Source organism: Vanellus vanellus, assembly GCF_965231255.1.
Source record: "Vanellus vanellus genome assembly, chromosome: 9".
NCBI classification, from domain to species: Eukaryota; Metazoa; Chordata; class Aves; order Charadriiformes; family Charadriidae; genus Vanellus; species Vanellus vanellus.
The window spans coordinates 16187193-16207369 of NC_138914.1; the positions used below are offsets into that span (position 1 = coordinate 16187193).

The following is a 20177-nucleotide window of genomic DNA, read 5'->3' on the forward strand; positions in this document are numbered from 1 at the left end:
CAAAGGTACTGACAATATGCTGGGAGGTAAACTTGAGAAATGGCAAGTAAATATCTGGATCTTGGAATGAGGCGTGGGTAGTAGAAATCATTTTAACAAAGTAAGCCCATTAAAAATGGAGGAAAAGAACACATTTTTAACAAAGGAAGCCTCATGGATATGAGGCTTTTTGCAACGGTATTTTGCAAAGTGAAAGCAGGAACAGAGAAAGTGGAAATTAGCAATATGATTCTCGCAGGATGCAGCAGTAAAAGAAGTCTGATGGCTGAAGAGCATAAAGCGGACAGAACAGTCGTGACTGTGGAGGAAAACAGGGGATGAAGGGCTTAGGAGCCACTAGCGTGACATTCAGGGGTTGAAAATTGCAAATATCTTGGAAAGGAGGAAATTAGATTGGCAATTTTGCAAGAAAGCGGTTCAGCACTGTTCAGAGACCTGAGAAAGCGCTTGGGCAGCCAGAAGCAAGCTAGGCTTGAAAAAGCCTGGGCCAAAGAGGTTGCTTTGTACACCTCATCCAACCTGATACATCCCGTCAGAGGAGCATGATGGGTCACTTCCATGAAGGTGAGGCCACTTATGATGACTGGAAACTTGTGATGGAACTAATTATAGCATATATTTCACACCAAAAAAACCTCACAGGACAGATGAGAGAGAAATTTGTAACGGGGAAGACAATCAAACATCAAAAAATTGCAGTGGATTCTCTGTCATTCTGAAACCTTCACTTAATATGCTGCGTTCCAGATGAACAAAAAATTCTAGATCTGTTGAGGGAACCATTTGAGGATACATTATGCTCAATGGAGGGGCTTCGGCTTCATCAGTTGTTTTCTCATGGCTTTAACCATGAGGGAAGTCATACAAATCAAAAGACCTGGAGAAATGTTAAGAATTCCATTATAAAATAAGGAAGATTTCACTTGCTCACTACCTGCACACTGCTGTCCTCCAAGATCAAGGCTTTCGTCTGGAAACTCATGCACAAATCTCTATTTTTTTTATACCCCTTTTCATACTCTCTTTAATAGCAAATATAAGGGAGTTGTGGCTAATTCTAGGTTTGTAGCTAATTCCGATTTCATTTAGAATTAGCAGGTGATCTGAAAACACTTGGAAACGCTACGTTTAAATGACTGCTGCAGTACCTTTTTTACCTTAGAAGGTAAAACCTAAGAGGAAAACAGACTGTGTGTGTGATATAGGATAAAGAGCAGAGGAGCGAGAAGAAAACACAGTTGCTCAGTTGCAGCTCTGTAGTGGGAGGTAAATAAAACAGTGTCTGATATAGTGTCTTCACAAAAGGAAAAGAAGGAGCAGTGAAATCCCAACACCCACGTTTTGCTCTGATCTGAGACTTGGCCTATAGGAGAAGGTATCTGCACAGGCATGACAGTGGAGAAAGTGAAGTGTAGCCTTATTTTCTTCAAGTAGGCCTCTTTACAAATTTTGTGGCATAATTCTATCCCGGAATTGAAAAATAGTTGAATGCTTTCCTAGTCAGTAGGGGGATTATTTGTGTAATGAAGGAGCTTTCGTGGTGTAATACTTCAGTTGGTCTGTACTAGTGCTGAAGAGGTAATTATCACTCTTACTGTTTTCTAAGTTGACAACCAAGGCGGTCGAAAATGCTTTCAGTGTCAGATAATGTGCTTAACTAACTTTCAATGGAGTTGCATATCATGGGTCATTACCCCTTGAATTTTTTTCAGGACCTCAAGTGGCTGGTTTAGTGACTAGCAGTAATGTATCAGAGCAGATCAGCAGCAGATAATTTAGTCTGATCTTGTTTGATTTTATGGGTCTCCTAAAAACTTTGTTTCCACATACCTAGCAGCTTAACGGACAGACATATGATTTCAAGCTGCTAAACTTCAAGGACTGTTGTAGAAGGGGCAAGAATGCATGGTGGAGGAAAAAAGGGTGGAATTAATGCTGAGAAAGAATTTGACTCTGGCTTATACACTGTTGCCTTTCATTTTTAGACATGTCTACACTGAGTATTATACATTTCTGCATCTGTTTGTGGTACAAAAAAAACCCCAGAAATCAGATGACTAAATTTTAACAAATAAAATGTTTTCAGATGTATATAGTTCTTTATGTTCCTCTAAGAGGAAAAGAGAAAGTTCTTTACAATCCTAAATGTAGCTTAACATCTACAGCTAAGGGATTCTTAAAATTGTTATTATTTGAAAGTAATCTTTATAGAAATAAAGCACCTTTCAAATATTTAATTAATACGGAATTTCAGTGGGACAAAGTATCCAGGACTTAACTGGAGTTTCAGACGGTGTTGATCTCAAGGTTTAAATGAATGGACTAAAATGTGGTTTAGGCTTTTTACCTTTGAAATGAAAAAAACCTCAAGGCTTTTGTCATTTCATTTCGTTCATAGAGTTAAAAAAAAAATAGAGCCATATCTTATGCTTACACTCTTTAGAAAAATGGAATTCTGATGCAGAAATTAATAGGCTAAAAGGGCAATGCAATACACTAGCACAGTCATCCTCCACACACCATCATCCTTGGGAACCAACGACTCTGAATTTTATGTGAGACACTCATTTAATGAGGTTGAATTTTCATAGCGTTCTCATAAAATAAAATACAGTATCTTAGCAAAACAACAGTCATTCCCAAGAGCCCAAGGAAGATAAAATGTTTGCATTCTTACGAATGGTCCTTCTCCTAAAAAATAATGCAATAGACTTGCTGAATTCAACAGAATTGTAGACAACTGACAACCCTTTTTTCTCAGCAAATAAAGCTGATTCTAAATTATGTTGTCTTTTAATTTTATCATTGTGTGTTAAAAACTGACAAATACTTATATTTCAAATGGTTGTGATAGCTGTAATTTCTTCTTCTTAGTTGTTTTTTCTCTTGTTATAGTAAGCATTCACATTCAATAAAGGAAATAATAGCAGGTTACCATTATTTTAATTTTAGACAGCATTAAGTTGAATCAAATTTAATGGTGGGGTGCATGTAGAAGAAGCTGAAGTGCAGAGATCTATCTGGTATGAACCAGATGAGAAAAGTCTCACTTTTATGTGCCTAAGAGCTTGATGTATTTATGGAGTGTAGGATAGTCGATAGTTTCCTTTTAGTTTTTTACAGTTAGACAAGGTATTACTGGTATGAGCAGGTATTTCCTATATGCAGAATAGGAAACACTGCTAATACAGTTAATAACCCAGCTAACAGAAGGAAAAAAAAATTGAAAGGAAATTCTTTAAGGGCCCTCATGGTACACTGTAGTATTAAACACATGGCAGCCCATAGACTCAAAATAAAATCTTACAATTTGAGCGTGACGTCACCGGTCAATTATTTGACTGTGGTAGCAATACTGATAGTGATATCACACCTATGAAAACTGGAATTCATCCAGCTAAGTTTGAAGGTGTGATCTACAATCCATCAATGCCAGTTGAAAGTCAACCATTGCATTTTACATCAAACTATAAAAGTAAGTTTTACATTCACTGCTGGAGCGTAAGGGAGTTGTTCAAGCAGCCCATTCTTTTTAGGTATTATGTATATGGGTTGTGCAGTATGTTCCTCTGAGAGGAATTTGATTGCACCTTTAATCATAAATAATGTCTGGTGGTAATTAGTACTAATAATGTGTGTTCTTTTAAATAAATTTAATCTTCACAAAATGATTTGTAAGTAGGTACTATTCTATTTCTATTTTGAAAAACTGAACTACAAAGATGTTATGACCTATTCATAAATTATTTGTATTTATCTATTTGGATAGGCCTGGTTTGTGACAAATTGTACCTCTAACTTAATTTTGAAGTCCTTTATGTAGCCTATCTGCTAGTTTTTGCGTAGGGTTATTTGACCATTGTATTATTCTTGTGCATTGTGATTTGAGGACTGAAGCACTTGGTACGCTAAGGAGCAATATTTTATAAGCTGTGGATAAGGTGTACAGTACAGCTATTCTGAATTTACAGCCTGAATGTACAAATAACAGTATTATTTTGCAAAATTTAAAATGCAAAAAATAATTCTCAATTTCTTTGATTATGAAGATAACTTTAAATATATTTAATCAGCTCTAAATAGCAACATTCTCTCTGGCAATACTGTAGCTTGAAAGTGTTATATATCCTTTTTCCTTCTATTAAATATTTATGAGAACAACAATTTTTTTATTCCTATCATGCTGGAGGGTTTTTTCATCCTTAGCAAGAAGGGCCCCCAAATTATATCAATTTATGAACATTGATATCACTATGTTAAATATATATCAATATATAAAGATGTAAATATCATTATATCAATATATAAAAAATATAGAATTGAATATTTTTACAAATTTCTTTAAGGTATTCATTAACTTGTTCTGCTGGGTTTTTTTAATAGAGTTTTTTTTCAGCTGTTTTAACAAATAATTATCAACCAAGATTTTCTACATCTTTTTATTTTATGGTTACAGCACTTCAAAATTTCCTTTCTGGTTCCAACAACAAAAAGAAACAAATGAAATAGATTTTTACAATAAAGCAGTAGTATGGGTTTATTTATCTGCATTATATATTCCCAGTTTACAGACCTGCCTAGTATCCTTTCTTCTTTTAAAGGTTGTCTGACCTTTCCCATAAAGAAATCCTTTCTTTTAGCTGATAATTTTATAAAATTACTTGGGACACTTGCCAAGTGAGGTTATCTGTCTCAAGAGTTTATACTCTGCACAAATGCTTCCATGTGCTTAGCTGAAAAGGCTCAGCTATTTGCAAGACAGAGGATATCGGTTAAAAGAAACAAAAACCAAACCAACAACCAACCCAAACTAGTAAATGATACAAGTGGAAACTTCTTTGAAAAGATTTACTGATCCCATTGATTCACGACAGTGTCCTGGGTTTTAGCAGTTGGGAAGTATTCATTTCATGGATGTACTTTTTGTTGTCCAAGTTACTGTCTGTTAAATTTAGTTAATTTAGAAGAATCCCACTTTGCATAAGATCTTAGGTTTTAGTGAGTAGGATTCCTTCTGTGTGATCAGCTCTGGGGCTGAGGAAGATTTCCCTTATTTTCAGTTTGAGAGCACTTCTGTTGTGCCAGGTCCAGAGGTGAAACTGAGAGGTTGTCTCTCCTCTATCTTCCGTGTTATCTGCCAGTCCGTAACTGGGATTTTTCTCAACAAGTTGATTTGAGAGGAGAGAATGAGATCCAGAGAAGACTGAGACTGATTAAAAACCTTGAGGCAGCAGGAAAAAGAGTTTGGGAATATATCTCAAAAGAAAAGAAATGGCAAATCAGCTGCAGGGGAAAGGTAGAGCTGAGGTAGCTGTGCAGAGAGGGGAGAGTAACGGTGGTTCGGGAGACAAGGAGAAAAATTGGGACTGCTAAACTGCAAGGCAGGGGATCGTGAGATGGGGATTGGAGGGCGTGGTGGAGGTCACACTACACGAATAAGAATGATTGAATACGGAAAAAGACGGGGAAATTGGAACTGGCTGAGCAAAATCCCTAATGGGAGTAACTGAAGAGAGTCCAGAGAGATGAGGATAACTACAAGTCGACCGAGTAGTGGACGCTGATACTCAGGTAAATGAGTGGAATAATGTCATAATAAAGAATGCTCTAGAAAAGCCTGAATGAAATTAGTAGTTTTGTTTTCACGATAGTGTTTGAATAGCATTCAATTAACTAAGCTTGACGATAAGATGTATCAAAAATGTTGGGTAGTTGGTCATGGGCGAAGGCCCGACATCCGTTCTGTGTGCTGATTGAGGCAGGAGTCCTGAGAAAAAAATATATGTGGAATTAGAGATTGTATCATAACTAATATCTAATAAGGTGCAAAATTCAAGATGAACAGATAATCTTAATTCTGGAACATTTTAACTTTTGCTTGTTTCAACTTGATAATGTTGTTATACCATAGAATTTTTTTCTGTGTGTGGAATACGCGTTAAGTAGATTGTATGCAAGATAGTAGACAAAATTCTGGAAATTCATTGTGTAAATTAAAAAAAAAATAGTCTTTGTGTGTCAGGGCTTTAATCACATTATGTGGTTAACATTAAGTTAGGTGACAGAAGGATCAGTTTTTCAATATCTTTTTAATCAGTGAAATACTTGCTTGGTCATCTCTGCAAGAGGTTGAATATACAGCAGGAGATTTGCTAAATGGCAAAAGCTTTAATATGAATTTCAGCCTTTTGTCTTCAGTATGTATACCTGTATCAGTCATCTTGTAATATTTTTAATAATTATTTTGTAATCAATTCCATTATTCTGATAACACAGAGTTTCCTTGAGTGAGCTGCATAGCCCAACAGCTTTTACTACAAAGCCTAATGTGTCAACATTGGCAGGTAGTTCAGTCTTTTTTTTTTTTTTTTTTTTTTTTTTAAATCTACAAGATAAAATCTTGAACTCGAAAAAGCAAAGTAAATAAATAGGCTTAAAGAGAAAGCTGTGTGCTTTTATGAAGAGAAAGAGTAGCAAAGGACACCTCAAAAAAGCCAAGGATGATGTGTTTCAAAGAAACCTTGGTACTTTTGACAGTTCTCTGTTTAGGATTTTCTCATAAAGGTTCATGGTAGAATAACTTAAAGGTGGAATAGAGTACTGCCAGAATATTTGACTTGTCCTGTAGGCAATTTTTTGAGGCAATGCAAGTATTTAATTGACCTAAATATGTAGAATTTATTGTCTAAGAAGGCAAGTTCTATGCATCAGCAGAGTTTACAAAATAATAGTTGTCAGACTCCAGGATGGGGGTTTTATTTGACAGGATCTGGCCAGTAAGTTAGTATTTAGAGTAAAAATGAAATCGAATGCAATTCAAGAATACCATTTTGTGAGTCTGGTGCAGTGGTCTGAAGTCTATAGTAACGTGGAACTACAGCTCGTGTTGCCGGGAAGTTAGAGGGTGCCTGGTTATTCTGAAAGCTCGTGCTGCTATGCTTACCCTTGATTTGGGAAATTTTCTGTGTCTTAATTTTTTTAAAGTCATCAGTGCAGCGTTCTGTACTAAAAAAAAGCGTATAGTTGTAATACATTGCAAACTATTGTGTAACAAATCTCAAAAGTATGTGTAGTCCCGTTCTCTAGGCGGAGCCTCCCCTTCAGCTACTTTATTGGTAAAAGTCCCCTTCCTAAGATTGTCCTACCAACAATTCCTATTTTTTTCTGAATAAGGAGATTAGCATTCACACTAGTGTAAAAAAACCAATGTTTACCGTAGTGATCAAGTCTAACTCTGGAGTTACAATGAGCAAATGTGTCTTGATTTCAGCAGAGGTTGAGAAAATCTGAAAGCGTTTTACTCTTTACATTACTATCGACACAGGGCTATGGAGCACCTGTTATTAAGACACGGCTACGTACGTCTGTCTAAATCTTACATTGTTAAAGACTGCAGTTGTTGTTGCCATTATGTTTCTTTGCGAAGCTCTATGCACGGATTAGATGCTGCATAAGCAATAACTAACAGGTCACTGTGTGCACTACCACCTGGAAATATTGTTAAGGGGGGGAAACGCTGAGTTTGGATTCTGGAGACGGAATTAAGTAATGATTTTTAACTGGATTTTTTAAAATCTGTGTTTTCAAGAGTCTTTTCATTGAATTTTTTAAGTTTTCTTAAGGATTTAAACATAAAGATCTGTTTAAATAAAAAAGGCTTTTAGTGGAAGAATAAAAAAATAAGCTAATACCACCTAAAAAAGCTTCGAAGTCAGTCTGCCGGGTTCTTTCTGGCAATGAAGCTCTTGCATTATCTTTTTAATGTTGAAATCAGTTCAAGTCAGTGAAATTTCTTTAATGAACTTTAGGGCACATCTTCAAAGAAACCTGCAATTGAACCTGTGGAGAGGCCAATGCCTTTGAACTGTGGAAAAGAAGTTTATCCTAGATTAGCTTGATCTTTTAGTTTACTCTGCCTTCTAATCTAGTAACAAAGATCTAAGCTTTAAGAATACCCCTGAACTGCAGTGACAACCTGAAAGTAGTGTATTGTTATGGATAAATTCATTACTTCCCGTAGGTATTGGCATTTTAAATTTGGAAAGACAGCGAAGTTGTTGATTTTAGACTGTGAACATGAACATTCTGGGTCTCTCTGAGCACTAAATTTTCTTTAGTTTTGTTATATATTGAAAATTTAACTTCCTTTTTGTTTTCATTCTCCCTCTAACGTTTCACTGTATTTCCATCCAGTTCAGCCTTTCATCAACCAAATGTGGAACAACGTACCTTCAAATGTGAAAGAAATAACAAAATCTGGAACGAATTATAAAGTGATGGAGAAGGGAAATGCAGAACTGTATGGAAATGAGTACATTAGTGCAGAGGTTCTAATGCACATAAGTCTGTTTTGAAGGACACTTCATTTTTAGTTTGAACTTCTGCTTTTAAATTTTACTGTAATCTGATATAACATTTGCTTTGGTGAGTACTTGAGGAACTTTCAGTGTTAACAGTATTCTTTTCTATAGAAATTCCTTTGGATTTCAGATTTTGTACTCCTTCCAGGTTACAATAAGAAAAACATGGAAGAGATTTTTAATAGAAAAACAACTCAGTTTGCAGCTGGCAATCACAATGCCTCTACTGCTGCTTTTATTTTATGAAATGGAACAGGTCAATTCAATATCAGAGCCGACTGTGTTCCTTCTCTGGTCAAAGTGAAAATACAGGTCCAGCAAAAAATTAAGTGACCACTAGTTTCTTCCTTTCAATCATTCTGTGAAGTGTCTTTTAATAACCATCTCATTTTGCAGAATCAAGTAGGACAAGAATGGTTATCACTCAGCAGCAAAGGAAAATACGCCTTCTGTCTATGAATATTGACTTCCATAACTGACATCATTTGATGCCTGCTTTTATTATTATGGATAATAAAAATATGGATATTATTATGGGTAATAAGAGGTAACACTGCAAAAAGTGCAGAAAACCAGAGTTAGGTGGAAAATCTCAGTCACAATCAGGTAAAAAAAAATTTATTAATAAAACTGGATTTTTGAAGAGGGAAGTATAGAAAAGAAGAACATAAAATGTGGTTGAAGGAACAGAGACTAATTTAAAATTGAAATTATATCTTTATCCAGCATTAAAAATTAAATGATGCTATATTTTCCTGTACGGTATTTTATTTTGAGATTAAATCCTTGACCTGTTAAAGTCAATGGGAATTTCACCACTGACTTGATTAGTGCTATTTCACCTTTTGTCTGTGAGAAGCAGTTTCTGCTTTTTATTATTATTTCAAAACGATATCCTTCCTTTTCTTCTCTCACTCTGGTTTCCGAAGGATTTGTAATCTTCTGCATCAAAAGGAGATTTTTTTCTTGGTATGTACTGCATAGTTGAAATCGAGTACCACGCAAAAAGCTAGCTGACCTAATGGGCTGATTCCAGCAGAGCAGACGTTTTGAATCTGGACTTTCTTAGTTATTGAGGGTATAGGATTTTGCATGCTTTTATCCTTTTATTGGTGAATGCACTAAAGTGCATGCAGACAGAGAATGTTAAAGTGGCAGTCAGATAAACTTGTTAAAGCAGTGGGAGTTTTTCCTTTCTTTCTACGTGACTTTATCATCACAGTGGAGTTAAAAGGCAATTAGCCCTTCAGCTCTTTTCTGGCCAGTTTATTGGCATTTTACACACAACTGTTGAATAGACAGTGCCATATTAAAAATTCCAGTGAAGCTGGCCTGGGGATAACAGACTCTAAATTTCAGGTTAATGTCGGTTTCCTTGAGAGTAACTATTGCCAAAAAGCTCAAGTAAAATTATCTAAATACAGTACCTATGCTGCATGTACTCATAGTCGATGGAAAATTGTAGTAGTCTTGCTACATGCTGTGTTACATTTCCAGGGAAATATTTTTATAAAGAGTGTTTGATGAAAAAGGTTATTCCTTTAGTAATAACAGGCTACCCACTGTGTTACTTAAGGCAATGAACATAGTGAGTAGAACTAGACATTTTCATCACAGTAACAACAATTACACTTGCTTTGCATTTCTGTAATTTTCATCTGAGGTCATTAAAACACTTTACAAACATGGATTACTTATTTCTTTCAGTATATGAGAAGGTGGGGGAGAGATTATTATGTCAAAATTTTGACCAAATTTAGCCCAAAATTGGTATTCCTTTGGGGGTTTTTTAGAATTGTAAAGGAAATATTGTGGGTTTTTTTTCTCATTTCAGTGTCAATAGAAAATCAAACATGTCTTTTGAAGTTCTTGCACCCCAAAATGTTAAGAACCAAAAATTTATTGTAATAATTTTTTGTCACTGAGGAGAATGAAATACAGACACAAAACACATAAGGTTGCTACTGGAGAGTAAATTGGGATTTTCACAGTATTTCCTTTTTAACCTGCTCTTGCCAAAGAAAATGGGAGGGTTTTGATAGACTTGACTGAGGCTATTATTGGGTCTTACTGATGCATGCATTGCTTCTAGGAAGAAATTTATTTAATTAAATTTTGTAGCTGATTCTAATTTACTGATGTTAAAACAGATAATGAGAAATCCACTGAGGTCTGTGTGATTGAAAAACAGATGGTAAAAACAAAGAGTGGATTCGATATTTTTAACCTGACCATATACATTGCTTGAACTCCTTCGAGTTGTATGCCACCTTACTGTGAAATCAACAAAAAGGCTCCTTATAAGTCCAGCTGATTTTTGGATCAGATCCATTTCCAAATAGGCAGGGAAAGCTGGTAGGTTTAAAGAATCAAAAGCCCTATTTTCACTGTTTTTCAGTTTGCATGGCCATTCGGGAGAGGGCACTCAGATTTTGTTCAGACAGTAAGTGATGGATTTATGCTCCAGTGTGTCTTAACAATAAACAAAGCAAACCAAAATGCTTTCATTTGCTGAGTTATATAAGCTAGCAGCTTTTTCTTTCAGTGCACAACGCTATAATTGGAAGCGATTACCAATAACCGCAGGTTTGTTTTAAATGGTCTATATATGTACTTCAGCTGTCACTGTTAAGAGCTCAAACTTTGCTTCTGATACTGACGAGCCATCATTAAAGTTATCTGTAACTTTTTGCTTTTAATACAGTAAGTATATATTGCAAGTCAACAAAATGGTTTCACTAAATGGGCATTACGGTGTAAATCAAAAGTCTGGAAGTTAGGAAGTGCCAAATTTCAAGTAGCTCATACAATTTTTGTTTTGATGCCCTTTTTGGTACATATTACAGCGCTTTTCAGTTATACAGCCATTTACTACCTTTTCTGTAGCACCTCACTTCCATGCTTGCTATCTGTTATACTAAATACATTCTCAAGTTGCATATTAAACGGAACAGCGACTGTGGGAGGGACATATAATAATGTTGTTGGTCAACTTAGCCCTATCCATTCTCTTGCTACAGAATTCTTATGTGCTAACAAATTGTGTAGAACAAAATAGGAACTTCTATTTGTTTCTGTCATGACCTGTCTCAGATGTATAGAGCACTGACAGTACGTCAGAGCAATGAAAGCATCACCATTGTGGTAAAAGTATCTGGTCCCCAGGAGCAAAACCAGTGCTGAAGCACCAGGAGTGGTTCTGAGTTTTAGACCTTTTCTAACAGTTCTCTGGGCCGCCAAGGCAAAAGTCACTTTTTAACATCTACAAGATGAGGAAAATGAAAAGTACAATTTTATTTTATAGAGATGTGTCAAATATAACGTGTTAAAGTCTATACAACTGTTGCAAAAATGAAAAGGACTGTAAAATCCGCAGAACTTTACACAAGCAAGCCTAATGCATTAGAGCAAATGACCAAGACATCTGCAACAAACAAAGGCTTTTGAAACTCTGCCCAGTGTCTGTGCACCATCTTTTCCCACACAGATAATAACGCTCTTTTCAGATCCCAAAGAAGATGCAGAAAGCAGTTTGTTTAGTGTTCTAGAGATACCCAGAGACGGCGATGAGCAGCACAGAGAAGCCCAGGAAGCAAATAGTAATGTAGTTTCAGGGAGATGCTCAGCAAAGGCCGCATTTTACAAACTGGTACTATTGAAAGGCCGCTTCGCTCTGCAAGGAAACGTTTAGCCTGTGAGCAGAGCGTCACTGAGATCCTAGAGTGAAAAATAGTGTGTGATCATTAGTTAGAAATAACCATAATTTATAGACACCAGGGGGCAGAGTTAAGGTTGCAAGGACAGCTATAAACCTGGCATTTCCAACCACCTAAAGGGCTATTTATGTTCAAACTCAAATACGCTTTTCAGTTTAAATATTTGAACGGTATAGAATTTGTTGCAAATAATGTTCTAAGTTTGTGCAAACAAAAGCATTTAAATACACTTGGAAGAGAAGCGTGATTGCTCATATATTAAAAATGTGAATTTAACTAAAAGCTAATTTTAATTAGTTTCAGCTAACGTCCAACACGTTATTGTTTGTGGATAAATTAGTCCAGCTTTCTAAGGGAAAAACATGAAACAAATCCTTTCTTGAAAGTTAGACCACTTTTTCTTAATTTCTGAACTGCAGAAAATATCGCAGATAACTGCAGCTTTTTATTTCCAACCTGACCTTCCACATTCTGAAACTAATTTGCCATACTGCTTCTCAAAGTCTGCTCAAGGACTTCCTTTAGCAGAATAATGTGGTTCTTATTAAGTACATCCTATAAGACCCAGGAGGATTGCATGCAAAGGAAATAAGACGGAGACACAAACGAATTTCCATCCTCCAGTCAGATATATGATATTGATGACCAGGATGTATATGAAGGATATTGTAAAGAAGACAAAGAAAAAGAATTAAAGCAAATGTCTGACAAATTGGCTGTCTTCATACGCAAAGATGACAAGTGGTCTATACAGCTAAGTAGGAGAGATGTAGGCATCAAGCCAAATAGTTATATAGTCAACAAGTCTCTTTGAATCACATGGTTATATGTAACCTCTCTTTCAAATAAGGCCTCACTTTAAATTACATCATCATGAAAGACTTAAAAGCCATGAAGTTTTACATGAAAACTGATAGTTTCTCTTAACTCCAAATGTTGTTTTTCATTGGGATGAATTTTATATTTTTGCCAGAATACTGTGCTATTCTGTTAAAGTGGAACTTCTTCAGGAGATTGTTTCCCTAGTTTTTAATTAAATGCACCAAATATAAATAATTGTGAAAACAGCAGCTTCCATTTCAAAGTCTCTTTCTTCTGTTAGTCAAAGTTTTTCTATAAGGTGACAAAATATTTTCACGTTAGGATAATTTGATGGAAAAATGCATTGAAATAGCTTGAATGTAGTACAGTCTCTGGAGTTCCTGATGTTCTGGTTCTAGGGTGGCTTGCCTAATGTAGCTAAATATAGATTGCAGAGGTTTTACAAGGCACTTGTTTGGTGAGGAAGATTTATGCTCCATATGTGACTCAATGCAAGTGTAATAAGCGAATGCACTCCTGAACTATCACTATTTTTCATTTCATTCTTCAACAACATGCAGAATTTGGATAGTTGGGATTCTAATATGATTTTCCTATTAATCTGTTTTAAACCATGAAATTTGATATTTTCACCATGACTAATCCATGAAATTTGTCAACTTTGCCTGTGATTTACACAAGCTCTATTTATAAAGAGAACTTGTTTGAGTCCTAAGGCACGGAATATTATTTCCCAGCATGCTTTTAGTGTCTTTTTACTAATAAGTGTAAACAAAATGTGCTCATTGATTGTATTATTATTTCAAGATCAGGAGGTAAAACATGAGGAATGTGCAAGAATATATTCCCCATAGCAGCGTGTATGAGTCTTAAGCCATTAAGAAGAAAATAACCTATCGTATCAGAGTTGGTAAGAATGGTTGTGATCATAAAGTTTACCTAAAATAATTGGATAACTTGCTTGTAGATTAAAAACATATGTGATACTTGTATGTCTTTATGCTGTAGGCTTTAGAATTAATTGCTGTCAGCATAAAACAGACCAAACAAAAATAGATTTGCATCAATTCTTTGTAACGGGGGGGAGGAAAAAAGCTTGAATGACAGTGAGGATAATTCTGTTTTGTATTTGGGGGGGAAATGGCTATACAACGTTCACATACTGGAGTGCAATTTACTATATATGGGAAAAAATAAAGATCCTTCATGTAAATGTAATAATATGCAAGCAATACCTTCAAAAAGAAAGAAAAAAAAAGTCTCTTGTGTACAGAAAGTTAGTCTACTCCAGCTGTCCTCTCTCACATTGTGGGGGGAAGACATTTGGGGAAAGGCCAAAACGCAGATATTCACAAAGCATTCAATTTTTAGTTCAGCATAATGTCTTAATCAGCTTTTACAGAGCTGCTCTGCTCTGTACCAAACATGCTATAAATGTGCAATACATCCGTACATGTAAATAAGTCACACTCCCTGTGGTGATGAGAACAAGATGACTACGTATTTCAATGACTGCACAATGCTGCAGGTAATCGCAAAGCAGCAGCATCATCTCGTCGTTTTTCAGCGGAGCAGGGACTAGAGCTAGAACTGCTGAATACCGTGGCTATCTCTTCATCGTTTCAAATTCCCGTCCGTTCGTACAGTTTTATGAAAGATCTCCAGAAATCATGCACATTAACGTCGCAGATGGCCAACTTGTGACAGGTTCCATAGACTGGAGCCAGCTAGCAAGAACTTGATCTGCTCTGTATGCTGGTCTTTCTCCAGAAGAAATGACCATAAATTTTTACATAAATTTACATAAATATTTACATGTCCATCACATTGTCAAAATACACACATCATCTGTCATGTTCTCTCACTCGGTCATGTGATACAAAATGCCTGGTTGTGATCAGATGATAGATGAAGAAAGGGCTCAGGGAATACAGTCTTCAGGTGTCTTCTGCAAATGTCATGATGTTCTTATGGGGTTGCCCAAGCCACGGCAGGGGAACTCTGTGCCTTTGTGCTTCTGGTTGGCCTTTTCTCTGTCCTGCCTCCTTAATCACTATAGCTCATGCTCCCAAAGGCACAATTGCCTCTTAAACTGATTTCTGAATGAAAACAGTCAACTGGATAGTTGATAACTGGAGAACTAATAAGGTTTAACAACATGCCTGTGAGTATAAAGCCATCTGTCATGAAGAGGGAAGTTCAAAATGGCTATTGACTATCCCTTATATCATGATTAATCAGAGTATCGAATAAAATTAGTGGTTGGGGAGTTTAAAAAAAAATCTAAAATCACGGGGCAGGGGGAAGGAATTGGGTATTTCTTCCTGTAAACTGCAATTCTTCTGTGGAACTTCTTGCTACATGATGCTGTGAGTGCCAGCTTTTTTGCTGGTTCAAAAAGATTTGACGAATTCGTGAGGGGAAAAAAAAAATATAATCCGTCAGAGGCTATTAAATGCTGAGATACTGTTTGCATTGCATAAAATACATGGTGTGAAGGTTGCTTAAGCTGGGAGTCTGTACAGGGAGCCACCGCAGGAGAAAGGGTGCTGCAGTAGATGGAACTGTGATGTGCTCCAATGTTCTTGAGCTCTCTACCAGGCCTCCTGCAGTTACCCCACCACTCGGTTCTTGTCTCACAGTGTTCTAAGAGTCGAGGGGAAGTGTGGCCTCTACTGCAGGCTGGAAGCTGTTCTTGACCTAAGAATTACAATTTATTTCAAACTTACTAAAGGAATTAGCCCACAAGGGTATTTGGGGGAGGACAGGGAAGAATTTGGGGAAGACAGATGTTTTATGCATAATATTTTGCACTTCCTTAGTAAAAAAACAATTGAATAAACTTTCTGCTGGTTGCTCATAGCATAAAATGGAAAGTAAGTAGAATCTCAGCCTTTTAAACGATATTTTGAAAATAGCGTGAGTGAAAAATAGATGTTTAGAATGAAAGTGTGATTTTATAAAATCCCATGAAATTTAGAAATCAAAATGATCTAATGTTCCATGTTTTCATTTAGTGCATCTTATTTTGATATCTCAATATATCTTTTTACAAATGCAATTGTTCCCTTCAGAACCTTAAAACTTCCTTAATACTGCTGCTATAATATGGAATTTATGAATAATCAATAGGATTACACAGATTCTTTTACTTATTTATTCTAGATACAGTAGATATGTGGGGCTAATATTTTTATGTATAGTTAACCTAATATACATAGACTGGGTCAGGACAGAATTGAAGCTGTGTCAAACTACGGAAGTTTTTGGCTTTATCCATTTACTGAACTGTTAAGCAAATACTCGTGTTTTCTGCATTTAGGCGCTTACAAATTATTGTCTTTATGTTATAAAGGATTCTGTTTTACATGATTAACATGACGTGTTCATATACGACAAAATGCTCTCTAGTGTAAATTACATCTACAGAATTTACCTAAAAGTGTGTTGAGTATGAAAGTTCTACATCAAGGCTTTTTCCTAATGCATACGTTTATCAGCTAAATCTTGATTGTTTTGCCTGTATTATGTCACTCACGTCTGGAAAGAACAGCATCCTGCTGTTTGCGAAGCTGATCTCCTGCTGCTATTTAGCCACTTGGAGGATTCTGTCCCAATTCCTCTAATCTACTCTGTTTCAATAGCACCATATTTGGACTCCTTCACACATTCTTTTGCTGCTCTGTTTGGGATGCTCTATGAGCTGAAATAGAATTTTAATGTTCCGTGCAAAACAGAAGGAACCTTTTTGTTAAATGAGAGTATAAGGAATAATGTCCTCCGTTCCCTTGGACAGAATTTCTCTACAGGCACTGTATTATTTTCCTTCAAACTATTGTCCAGAAGTTTGGGGCACTATTTCAATATATCGGTTTACTTTACATAGGTCAGATCCAATTTGAGGTTTAATGTTGCAATAAGGCCTGCTACCATCTTAAATTGTTTCTTTCCTGTTGTAACTCCGCAAGCAGAGTTCAGTGCTCCTTGTTTCCATTATGTCAAAGGTTTACTGATACCTGTTGGAGCTGCTTGTGCAAGTCAGGCCCAATTAAGGCAGAGAACCAAAAGGACTCCAAAAATGGTGTTGGAAATTACACCAGAGCACAAAGCGCACTGTAGATGTTTTTGCCTTACTTCCAAGAAGTCAGCAAAGATTTGCACATATATTTTTCCAGTAACTATTTTCTGATCCCCACAGAAACCCAGGTTTACAGAAAACAGCTTAAAGCTTGATTGGTATACCTATCTATAGGTTGTCTGGCACTTTACTTCACAGCTAAGCCTATTAATTTTGGTGGACCTATTTGTGGATAGCAATTGCAAAAAAAAAGATAGCACAACAGGATCCTTTTTAATGTCGAGCTCTTGGGCTTACCCTTGCTTTAAGAATTGTTCTCTCGTGAATGGGATTTAGTTTACTGAAAAATAAAAATGTGGTTGAATTGTAATGCTAATTTTTCTCTTTGAAAAGAAAGAGTATGGTCAAAAGAAAGAAAAGACACAGTGTGTTATTGCATGAGTCTCTGCTGTGCAATTTAAAAATGTTCAGTGCAGTGTATGAAGAGAATAAAGACATTATCCAGGTGAAACATATTTCAGTAATTCATAAAGTGTCTCACACTCGTACCAAGCTTCCAGCACTGGAAAATTTAGAATGTTTTTGAGAACATGTACCATGTTTGGTTTAGCTGTAGCTTTCTGCAATCATGTCCCCTCAGTGTGCTGGATTGTCATCCGCAGGAGCCAGGATCTGATGAGAAACACCATCCTGTGAATGGGGTTAGGGACGCAAGCCGAAACTGGAAAAGGCAATGGCTAATATAGGTATATCGGTAATATATAAATTGCTACCGAGTTTTACAGCTAGCGATGGAACAGAGAAGATAACGAAGAAATAAAGGGAAAGAAAAAGACTTCAGAAAGTGAAGGTGAAACAGGTAGAGATGGAGCGAAGGAAAGTATACTGAAGAAAAGAAGTGGGACAAAGAAAAATAATATATGGCCATATATGGCCCCCTTTCTTGCTTGCATTTGGCAAGTAATGTGTCTATGATTTGTTCGCAAGTGCGTTAACATTTCTAATGATAGAAACCTATAGGCAAGAAAGGTGTTTAGAAGTTTTTATCAAGGGACTTGTTTTATGTATTACAAAATGAAGAGATTTGTAAGTGATCCATCTATGCAATATTAGCTTGAAGACTTGTGGTTCTGCTGCTCCTTCTCTGTTTGTACTTTAAAATTAATTGAAAGCCTCATTGTTTTGTTTAAACTGTGAAAGCTTCCAAGGTCAATGAGTGAGGTAATTGACCTGCCTGTTGTAGGACAAAAATATGTATGTTAAATTGCATAATTAGTTTTAATTACATAATTATGGTGTTTAATGTGTGGGGGTCAAAGGTTACTATTACATTTAGAAGGCATGGCAAGAAACACAAAAATAAGCAACATGGTTTAATTCTGTATTTCTCTGGGTTTTAAAAAAGGGGTCCACTGTGATCTATCCTTGACCTTGGATATTTGATGATTATGGCAAAAAATATATTGCTGTTATGCTTGTTGGAATCATAGAGACACCTTTGTAAATGACTAAAGACTTCATTTAGGTTTAGAGTACACGAAAGTTAATCAACAGTGGGAACTCAACTGACAGCAATTTAATCTGATTGGGTAAGGTAATTACATGATTACCAGGAGTGTTTATATATGGACAAGGATATTTTTATTGGAAAAAAACCTAATTGCTTTCTTACTGAGAAGAGAAAAAAACAAACAAATTTGTTGTCACAGGTTAAGAGGACATCCTTCGTTCCTTGAAATAGCTTCTTTTCATATTTGAGCCACAAAATGAACTCATAATTCTTTGCAAATTTGCACTGGGATTATGGTATGGGTTCCTCTGTTTCTAAACTAGAAATAATGCCATCATTAACTTGTTTTGTTTAAGAATCTCATTGCTTACACATTGATTGTGCGATAGCCTAAAGATGCCGTGGTGCTTGTGATTCATGATCTGTTTTACTGTGTGTAAACACTGTTGCTTAAATACAGGTTGATTTCACCAAACTTCAACCCAAAGGTCCATTATACTAATGGATATTTCTGGGAAGGAGGGCCCTATTTGTTTTTCTGTGAAAAAGAAAAGAAAAAAAAAAAAAGCACTATGTACAAGATAGGTAGATAAAAGATGATGTTCCTAAATGCTAGAAGAAAGAGTCTCACTTTAGGTGTTCTGAATCGTCCTTTAGAAAATGCTCTTTCAGTCTATTGACTGAAAGCCTATGGAGGGAGTGTTGGGAGATGAATCTTCATTAGCAAACATTAACCTCTGTGAATACCTCCCTGAAGTGCACTACAGAGTAGAATCCCATTTGGCTAATAAATAGTGGCTTGCTCCAAAGCCTGTGCAAATAATAGGCCAGACCTGGCCTTGGCACTTTGTGTGGTTGTGTTATACACCAAAAAAGGAAATTGAAACTTTTAGGAATAACTTCATATCTATTCAGTAACTATTGAACGCATTCTGCCAATGGAAATGGGATACGACCCTCTGAAGGCTAACTTCTAAGGAATTTAAAAGTTAATGAACTAAATGTTAAATAAGACATAAATGACTTTTTAAAACATATATAATTATGGGAACAAGTTCTGTGGTATATTCCATGTTATAAAAATAATTTGTTCTCCCTTTTGCTAATTTTTCCCTAAATAAGTTCTTTAGAAAATATTACAATTTTGAATTGTTTTTCTAAACCAGATGATCCAGTCACTGTTGGAGGCACATAGCCACGGCAAAATCTCATGCTGTACATTGATCACCTGTCCAACCTTTGCCTAGAGTGTGATCCCCAGTTTCTTCAAGAGATCCATCTTTACCCGTCTATAAAGAAGAAGAGGAGGAGGGAGACATCTGGGATATTCAAGTATCAAAGTTTAACACCAGAGCAGGTTGAATCTCCATTTATATTATTCTCTATATATGTTGCTAGTATTGACTTGGATATTTGGCTGAAGATTTTTTTCAGTAATTATATAGCATGCTCTGAAGTTTTACCAGCGTTAAACCTTTTTTGTATAGATTCCTCACTTAGCGAAACTACACGTGCATTTTTCATAGTTCCATGCTGTGAAATTGAATCCCAAGTCGTTCTGCTGTTGTGGAAGTTAGCTAATAGTGCCCATGCCTGGCAGTCTGTACCTGTCTCTTGAACGTATGCTCACCACAAAGACCAAAATGGCTTGTTTAAAACTGTTCGGTGTACTGTAGTTGTACGGGTCTGTA

General features: G+C 36.1%; 1 protein-coding gene across 1 annotated transcript in view; it reads left to right on the forward strand.

Moving 5' to 3' along the window:
- The window catches only part of ERC2 (ELKS/RAB6-interacting/CAST family member 2), a gene marked incomplete at both ends in the record, with an annotated part of 454823 nt that extends 435090 nt beyond the window's left edge, over nucleotides 1–19733 (forward strand). The window contains one exon of the mRNA XM_082487881.1: nucleotides 19653–19733. Coding sequence (XP_082344007.1) covers nucleotides 19653–19733 — 81 coding nt within the window. The remainder of the gene's footprint in view (nucleotides 1–19652) is intronic.
- Between the last annotated feature and the right edge of the window lie 444 nt (nucleotides 19734–20177).